We start from the raw sequence: 13,342 nt of genomic DNA, 5'->3' as shown, positions 1-13,342 counted from the left end.
ATACTTGTCCCACACATGGGCAGTTCAAAGAAAAGGAATGTCAATAGAGTAACATAACGAGTTATACGCAAATACACAACCAAAATTTTAAATGGGGCATTGCCAGCAGCCCGGTACAATACTTGCTATTTGTATTAGTAACCGTGAGCTCAACAAGAAAAATTTAAATTAGATTCAATATAATTTGTTTGGAAGCAAAACTGGTTTTAAAAAGTGCTTAAGGGCATAAAAGATTAACCTTCCAATGCATCAAATAAATAATTTTAATATCTACATTAGCTATGCTTGAATTAAAATACAAATAAAAGGGTAGTATCTAATCTGAACTTTCTTTCCTCTACTAGCAAAGGAAGAAAGGAAACAGATGTGGAATGAAATAATACTCAAACTTAGTCATAATTTAAACTAGATCTGAATAGCAGTAATAATGGGGGCGGGGAAACTACCTTTTTTCATAATAATTACACCACTATTAACCTTCTTAAGAATATATTTCTGAAGATTGTCTGAAATGCTGAAATCAAACAGATTCCAGAATTCACAATCTCATCACAATGACTTGGACAGTAAATTATAACCTCTCTTTTACTTTTTAATGATGAGAATTCCTTTATAGCTTTCATAAGACCATAATCTATTTCCACCAAAAAATGAAAAATACTCATATTCCTAAATATAAAGAGAACATGACTTAATCAGCCAGCTTACTTCTGACATTCTGCCGAAAGTTTTAGTTCTTTGGTTCTAGAAAGGAAGACCTTAATTAGCGCACCAAGGTTTCCTGTCCGTGGATTGTTTACAACTGCAAGAGAAGATAAGGGTTTAAAAAGTTGAAATTAAAAACTGAAATTAAAGTGAACATATTAAAACATTTATAAAACCAAGCTGTCAAGCTGAAGTTGCTCACAACCAATTTCACATCTAATTAGGGATATTAACAACAAAAGAAATTACTGGTTTTAATTTTGAACAGAAAATGATTTGCATGGGGCGCCTGGGTGGCTCAGACAGTCAAGTGTCTGACTGCGGCTCAGGTCATGAACTCTCAGTTTGCGAGTTCAAGCCTCACATCAGGCTCTCTGCTGTCACCACAGAGCCTGCTTTGCATCTTCTGTCCCTCCCTGCTCTCCCCAGTGTGGACATGTGCGCGCTCACTCTCTCTTTCTCTCTCTCTCTCTCTCTCTCTCTCTCAAACATATAAAAAACATTTTATAAAATTTTTAAAAATTATTTGCAAACTGAAAATGATAGAAACAATAGGACAAAGTAGCCAATTCATATCAGAATTCAAAACTGTAAAGAAAAGAGAGAATCACTGATATATACTCAATTTACACACACATATATTTCTCTTTAGAAAACCAAATGTTAAAAGAAACTCAAAAAATGATCCCCAGCATACAGAATACGATAAACTGTAAAGGCAAAAAAACTCTGTTCAGATAATCATAAATCATTCTAATGAAAAATAAACAAACACATAAAGCAATATGACCAGGAAGAAGCTATTTTGATCAGACAAAACTTTAAAGAATTTGTTCAAAAAGTTTTTTAGGTTTAAAGGTGGGCATTTCAATAAATCTAGCCCAAAGAATTGAGCAGATACTGTAATGAGAATCAGAAGATGTGGTGTCTAGATCCAAGCCTATAATTAACAGAATATTAAACCTCAGACAAATTACTTTTCTTATCCAACCTCAGTTTTCTCATCAAATAACAAGCAACATACACTGACCAATCCACAGTAAGTGTTGTACACACATGACCTCACTGAATCCTCAAAACCAATTATGGGATGAGCAGTAATATCACCTCCATTTCACAGATCCTCATGTCTCTGTTGTTACTGCTCCAAGGACACATCCTTATCTACTGGTTACAATCCTTGGCTCTAATATGCTGTGCTATACCCACCCCTACAATCAAGGAATCACACTTGATGAAAATACAAAGTTCTATCAGGCTGCACAGTAAGACATACATGAAGGTTAATTTTATGTGTCAACTTGACTGGGCCACAGGATGCCCAAATATGCGGTTAAGTTTATTTCTGGGTGTATCTGTGAGGGTGTTTCTGCATTTTAATTTTCAACCAAGTACAGCAGACTGGCCTCTCTCAAGTGGGCATGCATCATCCAATACATTAAGGGCCTGAACAGAACAGATGTCAGAGCAAGGCTGACTCTTCTCTCTGGCTAACTGTTTGAGCTAAAACGTTAGCCTTCTGCCCTTGGACAGGGACTTAGGACCCTTCGCTCTTACATTCTCAGGCCTTTGGACTTGAATTGGAATTTACACCCTTAGTTTTACTGAGTCTCTGGATAACTAACCTTAATACATCGCAGAAGTGCAGAAGTTTCAAGAACCCATCAGAGCTAAAGAGTACTATGCTAAGCTACGTAAGTCAGAGAAAGACAATTACCATCCGATTTCATATATCCTATGTAGAATTTAAGAAAAAAATGAGCAAAGGGGAGAAAAAGAGCAAGAGAGGCAAACCAAGGAACCAGCTCGTAACTACAGAGAGCAAGCTGATGGGGAGCAGGGGGAAAGCAGGGAAAGGGGGGGTGGGGGAAATGAGTGACGGATTAAGGAGGGCCCTGTGATACGCACCGGGTGTTGTGCGGAAGCATTGTACATCTGAAACTAATACTACACTGTACGTTAACTAACTGGAATTTAAAGAAAAACTTAAAAAAAAACTCATCAGAAGGAAGAGACCATTTAGTCAAAACCTTTAATTTAACTGATGAAGACAAGGAGACCACGAAAGGTTAAGTGCTGGGTCCAAAGCCAACAATGTTAGTGACAAATGTCTTTTTGCTTTACGAATGGTTTTCAAACTGTGAGATTCCAGACTTCTGAATGCTCGTTTCTCTTTTGAAAAACATTTTTAACTATTCTGAAAAATGGGAATGCAAATATTCAAACACATTGGCCTATGCTGCCTGAAAAATTCATTTGAAAATTTTTTTTAATGTTTATTTTATTTTTTACAGAAAGAGACACAGAGCATGAAAAAGGGAGAGGCAGAGACGGGGAAACACAGAATCCGAAGCAGGCACCAGGCTCTGAGCTGTCAGCACAGAGCCCGACGTGGGACTTGAACCCATGAACCGCAAGAAATGACCTAAGCTGATGTTGGTGCTTAACTGACTGAGCCACGCGGGTGCCCCCGAAAAATTCATTTTTATGCAGACCTGAGATTTATGCTTTTACTGCCATCTGTATGCATGTATTTGAACTGCTTGAAAATGTGTCAAAGATTTGAAAGGATCAAGTTCTCCAGAATTGTTAAAAATCCAGGTATGCACATACATGCTTTTAAAAATCATATATGGGAATAAGCACACCATCACAGCATACCTGCTTCATGCACAGAAACTGTCAAGTTAACTCAGGGCAGCCTGCTGGGTGGGTGTTCTGGTCACAGCCGGAGGCAAGATGAGTTACAGGGAAACTTTCTCACTGTGATAAAACGTGGTGGCACCTTGCTCTTCCAAGCGGGGCCCACGGACCAGGGGCAACAGCATTATCGGGGAGCCTGCTGCGCATACTGCAGCCCATCCTCCACCCTGCGCCTGCTGACGTTAACAGTGCTTCTCAGGGTGCAGTGTGCCTTCAAGTTCAAATTCTGATCTAGCAAGTGTCAAGGGTGACCCGAGATTCTGCCAGTCTCTCCCAGGTGGTGCTCCTTGCTGCCGGACGGAGAACCCCAGCGAGCGTAGCAAAGTGCAACACGGGCAGTAGTTAAGGCAGGTTGTGTCCAGTTTTTATAATCAAGAATAGGTATGTAATTAGATGTTAAATCTTGTCAGTTTCATTTTGAAATAAAAATTTCCTGCTTCTCTTTCAAGCTTTGGGGTTTAATGAAAGAACATCCTGAGATTTCAGGATATAATGTGTTAAAAAAAAAAAAAAACCCAGAAAGTTAATGTTTGCAAGCACATCTCTGTGTGAATTAGTATTACCTAGCTAGTGTGCGCCAAAACAAAGTACGGCGTGCCTCAGTTGGTTAAGTGTCTGACTCTGGCTCGGGTCATGATCTCACAGTTCGTGGGTTCAAGCCCCACATCAGGCTCTGTGCTTTACAGCTCGGAGCTCAGAGCCCCGAGCCTGCTTCTGATTCTGTGTCTCCCTCTCTCTCTGCTCCTCCCCAGCTCATGCTCTGTCTCTCGCTCTCAAAACTAAATAAACCCTAAAAAAAAAAAAAGAATAAACATTTTTAAAAACTTTAATTTAAAAAAATACTGAAACAAAGAGCTAAGGATGATATGACCCCGCACTGGGTGGGTTCGAGCCCCGCTTTAAGCTCCACAGTGACTGCAGAGCTTGTGCGGGATTCTCTCTCTCCCTCTCTCTCTGCCCCTCACTCACTTGCATCCTCTCTCTCTCTCAAAAATACATTGATTAAATACAGGAAATTATATGTTTAAAAAAGAAATTGTATTAAAATTAGATTAACAATAAAAGTATATTAATATAATACTAATAATACAATTATATTTTTAAAAAAGGAAAAGAAAGCTAGAGAAAGCAAAAACAGTCTATGCTGAATGTTAACAGGGGATACTAAGTTGGGGGAGAAGAAACTCAAACACAAGTAAAATCCAAGCCATAACTAAAGAAAACTTCAGAACTAAAAAGACTTTAATAAGCCAGTAAAAAAAACAAAAAAAAAAACAAAAAAAAAACCCTCATCAAATTACAGGCAAAAGCATAAAGAAAAAAGAATAATGAGAAACACTTAATCATAATGGTTAAAGGAAAAAGTCTAATAAACAAAGAAACAAAAAAAATTAAGATCTTCAGACTTCCTCTCCAGTAACCACTTTCTTACACCATATACAAAAATAAATTCAATGGATTAAAGACCTACATGTAAGACCTGAAACCATAAAACTCTCTTAAAAACACACATGCAGTACATTGGGAGTTCAGTCTTAGGCATATTTTTTGGATCTGTCTCCTCACGCAAGGGCAGTGAGAGCAAAATAAACAGGTGAAACCACATCAAACTAAAAAGCTTCTGCACAGCAAAGGAGACCAGGAACAAAAAGACATCCTAATGAAGGGAGAAGAGTTCTGCAAATGACATATTCGATAAATTAATATTCAAGGGGTGTCTGGCTGGCTGAGCTGGTGCACCGTGCAACTCTTGACCTAAAGGTGGTAAGTTCAAGCTCCATGTTGGGTTAGAGATTACATAAAAATAAAATCTTTTTGAAAAAAATTTTTTTAATGTTTATTTATTTTTGATAGAGACAGAGGCAGAGTGTGAGCAGGGTTGGGGCAGAGAGAGAGGGAGACGAAGAATCCAAAGCAGGCTCCAGGCTCTGAGCTGCCAGCACAGAGCCTGATGCGGGACTCGAACTCACAAATCGTGAGATCATGACCAGAGCCAAAGTCAGAGGCTTAACCAACTGAACCCAGGTGCCCTCAAAATAAAATCTTCTTTTAAAAAAAGTTAGTATTCCAAATATATGAAGAATTTATACAACTCAATACCAAAAAACCCACATCTGATTAAAAAATAGGCTGAAGGGGGCATCTGGGTGGCTCAGTCAGTTAAGCATCCGACTTTGGCTCAGGTCATGATCTCACAGCTCGTGAGTTCGAGCCCTGCATTGGGCTCTGTGCTGACAGCTCAGAATCTGTGTCTTCCTCTCTCTCTGCCCCACCTCCACTCACACTGTCTGTCTCTCTCTCTCTTTCAAAAGTAAACATTAAAAAAAGGTTTAAAGAAAAATAGACTGAGGACTTGAACAGACACTTTTCCAAAGAAGACCATCAGATGGCCAACAGACACATGAAAGGATGCTTGATATCCCTCATCATCGGGGAAATGCAATCCAAACCACAATTAGGTGCCATCTCACATCTTTCAGAATGGCTAAAATCAAAAAGAAAGAAATAACAAGTGTGTGTGAAGATGTGGAGAAACAGGAACCCTCTTGCACTGCTGGTGGAAATGCAAACTGGTGCAGGCACTGTGGCAAACAGTATGGAGGTTCCTCAAAAGATGAAAAATAGAACTACCATATGGCCCAACAATTCTACTTCTAGCTTTTATCAGGAGAAAATGAAAACACTAATTTCAAAAGATATATGTACCCCCAGGTTCACTGCAGCAGCATCTACAATAGCCAAGACATGGAAACAACCCAGGTGTCCATCGACGGATGGATGACGAAGATGTGGTGTATAAACACAAGGCACTACTACTCCACCATAAATAAGAATAAAGTCTTGCTATATGTGACAAAATGGATAGACCCAGAGGGTACTGTGCTAAGTGAAAAGTATGAGAAATATCAAAACTATATGATTTCACATATATATAGAATCAAAAAAAAAAGAAAGAAAAAAGAAGAAAGAAAAAAGAAAAAAAATCAAACAAAACAGACTCATAAATATAGAGAACAAAGCGGCAGCTGACCACTTGGTGCGGAGGGCGGGGGTGAAGGGAGGAAATCAGTAAAGGGGATTAGGAGGAACTTCTAACTATAAAACAAGTCAGCCACGTAAAGTGCAGCCTAAGAAATACAGTCAGTAATACTACAATCACTGTGGGTGGTGACAGATGGTAAGTAGACTTAATATGGGAAGTATTTTGTAATGTACACAAATGTCAAATCAAGATCAAATCACTGCATTATACACCTGAAGTTAATGTAACATTGTATGTCAACTATTCCTCAATTAAAAAAAAAAAACGAAACAAAACAAGCTGAAACAGTCTGTGGACCAGCAGAGTCTATTACCACTACTGCAAGTAAGCCAAGCATGTGTCTTACTGCTCTTGACCAAACGCTACCTTCTAGTAGCATCCATAAGCACCATGAACAGAAGTAAATATTACTAAATATTATCAAGAATACATCACTTCATTAATTTAATTCATATTATACTATCAAACTTTTTAACAGAAATTTTGTAATAAATCACACACACACACACACACACACACACACACACACACACACTCACACTCATTTTGCCCCTTACCTAAAGACCTGCACACTGAAACAGTTGCTTCTTCCAAGAGCTTCAGCTCGGTGCTGGAGAGACAGAAGAAAAGGTAATTAATAACTACAACACTAAATATGTACGTAGTAACCAGTTAAAGAAATAAATAAAGAAGAGAAAAACAATTTTGAAGGAAAATCTGGTTCACAGTGGTGAACAATGAAGTCACGAATGGGCTCACGGGGGGCTCAGTCGATTAAGGTCTGTCTTCAACTCAGGTCATCAACTCGCTCTGTGAGTTGAAGTCCCACATTGGGCTCTGTGCTGACAGCTCAGAGCCTGGAGCCTGCTTCAGATTCTGTGCCTCTCTCTCTCTGCCCCTCCCCCGCTTGCACTTTGTCTCTCAAAATAAATAAAAACATTTAAAAAAAAACAATGACAAAATGAAGTTAAGTTTCTGCTTTCAACATAATTAGAAAATGTACTCTAATTCTCAATATGAGATTCTTAAAGGAGAAGCACTCCAGGAGCCTTGTCTTTCAGAGGGACGGAGTGGAGGGATTTAGAAAAATGCCAGAAAGTCACTCCAAAGTACCAAGCATGAAGCACGGCCCCCAGCTGCCCAGTTCTAGGGACAGTACCAACCACGGGGTTAGAGGTATCTGAAAAAATGCCATTATTTTTAGGAGAAACATGAAGTCTCATTGTACCTGCACACCTTCAAATAGACCAACAACAAATAAAAGAAGAAGCAAGGCAAGAAAAGCATGGGAACACATATATCAGCTTCAATAATTTATAAACAAAGAAAAACGGAAACAGACACAGAGACAGACAGATATGAGTAACACAGAGACAGGAGGCACAGACAGAAACAGCCATAAAACTGAGAAAAAAACCACAGGGGAAAGCTTTATAACACTGGATTAGGCAATGGTTTCTGGGATATGACACCAAAAACAAAGACATTAAAAGAAAAAATATGTAAGTTTGACTCTATCAAAATTAAAAGCTTTTGCATGCCAAAGGATACTCTCAGTAGGGTGAAAAGTCAACCAACAAAATGGAAGAAAATATTTGCAAATCATCTATCTGAGAAAAGAAGACCTCTGACTCAACAAAAAAAACAAACAACTCAATTTAAAAATGGGCAAAGGACTTAAAGAGACATTTCTCCAAAGACATACAAAAGGCAATAGGTATATAGAAAGATGTGCAACAACACAATTCACCAGGGAAATGCAAATCCAAACCATGAGATACTGCTTTCACACCTAGTAAAATGACTATTAAAAAAAAAAAAGGAGAGAAGGAAAAGGTAAGCGTTGGAGGGGATAGAGAGAAATGGGGATCCTTGTGCATTGATGGCGAGCATGTAAAATGGTGCAGGTGCTGTGAAAAAGAGTATGGTGATTCAGCAAAAAATTAAATAAGAAATTACTATGTGATCCAGCAATTCCATTTCAGGATATACAAATACCAAAAAGGACTGGAAGCGGGGACTCTATCTGACATCTGTATCCCACGTTCACTGTCACTCACAACAGCCAAAAGTAGAAGCAAGCAAAGTGTCCGTAATGGATGAATCACGGGACAAAATGTGGTACATTCGTACATGTAGTATCGTTCAGCCTTAAAAAGGAAAGAAATTTTAGCACGTGCTACAACACAGACGACCCTTGAAGACAGTATGCTAAGGGAAACAAGCCAGCCGCAGAGAAATACTGCAGGATTCCACTGATAGAAGGTTCCTGGAGTAGCCAGATTCACAGAGACAGAAAGTAGAATGTTGGTTAGCAATGGTGGAGTGGGAGGCAGGGTTGTTAGTGTTCAATGAGTAGAGTCTCAGTTTGGGAAGGTTCTAGAGATGGATGGTGAGTCACACAACAATGCGAATGTATTTAATGCCAAAGAAGTGTACACTTAGAAATGATTATGATAATCAATTTTATGTTGTGTTTTTGCCGCAATAAAAAAAAAAGTGCATTCCAATTCCAATGCCCCAGCTCAACTAGTTACCAGCTATGTGACTTTGGGCTAATTTCTTAACCGTTTATGTCTCGGTGTCCTCCTGTATAAAACAGAGATGATAAATACTAGTACCTGCTCCGGAAGACATTGTTATCATTAAATTACATAATATATGCAAAGTGCTTGGAACAGTGTCCAGCACAGAGTAAAATCTCAATAAATGACAGCTATTACCGATTCCAAAATGTAGTGGGTCCCCCCTCACTTAATTAAAATAATGTTTTATGTAATATACATTCAAATTAATTAGTACACCTAAATCTCATAACAACCTCTTATTTTTTTTAATATTTATTTTTAAAGAGTGAGAGCGAGTGAATGGGGAAGGGGAGGAGAATGAGAGGGAGAGAAAGAATCCCAGGCAGGCTCCACGGCTGTCTGTCAGCGCAGAGCCCGTATGGGGCTCAGTCTCAGGAATCGTGAGATCATGACCTGAGCCGAAATCCAGAGTCAGTTGCTTAACCAACTAAGCCACCCAGGTGCCCCATGACAACGCCTTCTCAATAATAAACAGAAGTTATAAACCCTCTTTTTATGTACACATAGCTACATATGAAATATATCACTGAAACTAATGTCACCTGCTTCACTCTTCTAATGTGGCTGTTGGAAGGCTTTAAATGACACGTGTCTCACCTTGTTTTTCCATGAGACTTTCTCCAGAACTTGTCCTCTGACAACAGAAGACAGCATCATGTCTCAGTATTACACACAAAGTGAAACCCACTCATTACTTCAGTGAACATGCCACTACCTTAAGAATCTCAAATTATACTCACATTCAAAAAGAGAAGTCTCTTTTCAAAATTAAATCTTTAAGTTTCTCCTAAGATTGAAAAGGTTTTTTAGCCAAAATAACCCACAAATGATGCAACAATAAAGCATTTGTGCATCTCTGGTCTTTGTCGCTGTATTTTTATTTTATTTATAAAAATACTTTCCGTGTCTGCCCACCTCACAGTGTCGGTCAGTCTGATCTCCCCATCCCTTTCGTCCATCTTGCCCCCTACTCTGCAGGGGTCAGGAGAGCCAGACAGCCTTGCTGAGCATGACCCCAGGCCTGGCCACTGCCGACTTAATCAGGGATAGACCCGGCAGTCTTGGGGAACTGGGAACTCAGATGGAAAGAAAGGATTTCCACACGACGGGAACTTGGCTGTAAGGCTGAGGGTTATGGGAAACCATCCTCTAACCACTGAGAAGCAGAGAAAGTAAGTTAGTAAGAAAACTGAATAAAAGGGTTTTGAGGAGAGAAGCAGAGACTAACAGGAAGGACTTAAAGGATTCCTGCCGGCCTTCCAATTCTTGGGGTCAGCTCTTCCTAACACCTATCTGCGTTCTTGATTTTGGGTTCGATGAGACATCCCTGTCTCTTCATCACATATGCCCCTCTTTCTGCCATATGCTAAGTCAAACTGATTTTTGTTAATAACCAAAAGACTTCTAATTAATAAATCACTGTGGTTAGATTTAATAATATACATTACGGGCGCCTGGGTGGCTTAGTCAGTTAAGTGTCTGACTTTAGCTCAGGTCATGATCTCAGAGTTTGTGAGTTCGAACCCTGCATCAGGTTCTGTGCTGACAGCTCAGAGCCTGGAAACTTTCAGATTCTGTATCTCCCTCTCTCTCCACCCCTCCCCTGATCGTGCTCTGTCTCTCTCTGTCCTAAAAATAAATAAACATTAAAAAAAAATTGTTTAAATAATATACATTAGTTGGCAAGAAGTAGAAACTATGAATTACTCAGTTTATTGGATAAAAAGTAAAGAGGTATGAATGCAAAAGACTGCAAATAGGTTTATGAGGTTAATAACTGGACCACATGCATAAAATCTGTTTCAGTGGTGCTTCAACCTTCCTCAGTCAATAGCACTCTCTTAAAACTGGCTGGAACCAAGAACTTCAATTATATATATGTATCTACAACCTTTAAAAGCTTCTGAGCTTGTTCATTCGGCAAATACTGCCTGGATGCCCAGGACATGCTGAGTTCTGTGAAAGATGCCGTCTCTGCCTCCAGCTTACATGGAGAAATAAAGACACAGATAAACTATTTGGTGGAGGGGAAACACCAAGGTCAAGGCCAGCCTCGTATGTCAGATCATAGCGGTGCACCCAACCTACCTTAGGAGCAGTCAAGGAAGGCATCCCGGAGGAAGTAAATGCAAGAGGATTCAGTCTGGTGGACATCAGGGGAGGGCTTTCCAGACAAGACAGGCAGCGCATGCAAAAGCATGGCCATCCCAGAGAGCCTGGCATGTTCTGGGAAGCAGGGGTTAATGTACACTGGAGAATGGCAAACCACAAGTCTAGAAACATAGACGCTAGATGGCTGAAGTATAGAGTTCAGTTCCTTAACCTGTTCTCAACAGAAGCATTCTGGATGTGCCCCAAACAGGGTTCTGATTTATTTTTCATACAATATTAGCCTGAAAAAAAAAATTAATTCCAACATCTGTCAGTGAGGCTGGTTTGACATCACTTCCTCCAGGAAATCTTTGATCATCTAAGACCAGGTGAGAAGCCAGGTCTCTGCCCTCAAAGCACCCAGTTATAAAACTGAGTAGTTGGTAGCAACACCGCCCGACCCCCTGTCTGTGCCCCGCTCCACTCCAAGACTGCGGGCCCTCACTCAGCACGGCGTTCCCAGCCTGGTTCAAAGCAGGCACATAATAAAAATGGACTGAGTGAATGAATGCCATGGTCAGATACTTTATTGGAGGAAGGACATTATTCCCCCTTGTTCCTCAAGGAACACTTGATACTCTCCAGCCCTCAAGGCAAGGCCTGCCCCAAAGTCTAAATTTTATTAAAATCTGTTTAAATACACGTATTTAATTCCAAGTGTAGAATAACGTACCCTTTTAAAGCAGTGTGATTTCTTGGATGAAGAGATAAGAAAAGCTGGGAATTACCCCACCTCTCTTGGACAGCTCCCGCTGGTGGTAAGCCAGCCGGCACCTGCCGTTCTGTGATTAGGCCTATTGGGCCAGGGTTCCCCGACACTTGGCCATGACCTGAAACAGCCCTACTGCCACTGCTGCAGCAATCACCACATCGGGTCGGAAGCATCTCCAGTGCCCGGATTACAAGCAACGAGAGAAGAGGGACCGTGTCTCATTCACCCACCGTGCCTGGAGCAGCGGCTCAGCCGGAAGGAGGACACTTGAGTAAACTCCCAGCAAATCAGGGACTCACAGAGCCCTGTTTGCTGCAGTCCCCGCGCTGCGGTCTCAGCACCCTGAAGCATTACCTACTTCCACAGGGACACTCAGCCAGGCACACCCCTGCCAAAAGCAACATGCCGACTGTTCTACTAGAATTCCCCTTCCTCTCATCCCTCCATCCTCCACTTTTCTAAACTTCTTGGAACATTCTAGAAATAATCTTCTTTCTCATTTGCTTGATTTAGAGCTAACATGAGGTGGTAAGCGACTCGGGTGGCTGGCAACTGCTGCTGTGTGTAACTGGCCCCGACGCAAGGGCCGCTTCAGTCAAACAAATGAACTCAGATGTTCTGGCACCGGCAACTAACAAACCACCATCTGCAGTAAATAACAGTAAAACGGTGCTGCAAAATGGGCCAGTGTTTCCAAGACAATTATAGTTAGAAACCAAATGTTGTTTCTGAAGGCAGACTGGGGAACTGGGAGCATGCAAAAAGGGGGCAAAAGGGCAGTGAATGTTTATTCCAGTACCTGAGTACCACACAGGATCCATTACGCTCATTGTGCACACACACTCCACCACCCCCAGGTCAATATTTTAAATGTCAAGGACGGGAGATTAAGGACAAACACTTAAAACTGGTCATCTCTTAATCAAACTTTTGCTAAATGAAGTAAACTCTAGATAAACAACCATACTGATCGGATGACGAGGTGTGGCTCCGTCTGAGGCAATCCTTCTATGGGACAAGGTAATAGGCACCCCTTGCTCTGGGCTTGGCCATGACTCTGGTAGCAACACAAACAAATGGGAGTCACAGGAATCTCCGGCTCACTGGTGACACCCTAAACAATGAGGCCTATGGCAGCGGAGAGATATTCCCAAGAATTACGCCCAAACACGTTGGAAGAAAATGTGAAACCGGTCTAGGGATTTTTCCAGTTTTAAGAACTTTCACTGGACTTCCCTAAAGATAATTCAGCAATGAAACAGTTACTAAAATTTTCACAACTCCGGGCAAGTTCTTAAACATTACAATTTCCCTTTCTGTTCCTTTCTTCCTTCCTTTGATTTCAGGAAGAGAATCGCCCTAAGAAGAACTCTTATCAACCTCACCTTCACACTCTCCACGTGCTTCTAGGAGAGCTGAGACAAGATTCCCCAGTGAGTA

The 13,342-nt window shown here is 40.6% G+C and overlaps 1 protein-coding gene across 2 annotated transcripts in view; it reads right to left on the bottom strand.

Annotated features, from left to right (window-relative positions):
* DYM (dymeclin) overlaps positions 1 to 13,342 on the bottom strand; it is a 334,407-nt gene that overhangs the window by 271,896 nt on the left and 49,169 nt on the right. For both annotated transcript variants that reach the window (XM_029923001.1, XM_029923002.1), the window contains exons 3-4: positions 7,009 to 7,061; positions 709 to 802 (exon numbers count right to left, since the gene is read on the bottom strand). In XM_029923001.1, coding sequence (XP_029778861.1) covers positions 709 to 802; positions 7,009 to 7,061 — 147 coding nt within the window. The remainder of the gene's footprint in view (positions 1 to 708; positions 803 to 7,008; positions 7,062 to 13,342) is intronic.

The sequence above is a fragment of the Suricata suricatta genome, chromosome 14 (assembly GCF_006229205.1).
Source record: "Suricata suricatta isolate VVHF042 chromosome 14, meerkat_22Aug2017_6uvM2_HiC, whole genome shotgun sequence".
In the NCBI taxonomy this organism is placed as follows: domain Eukaryota; kingdom Metazoa; phylum Chordata; class Mammalia; order Carnivora; family Herpestidae; genus Suricata; species Suricata suricatta.
The sequence above is the reverse complement of the archived record's forward strand: the minus strand, read 5'-3'. Positions and strand labels throughout refer to the sequence as shown.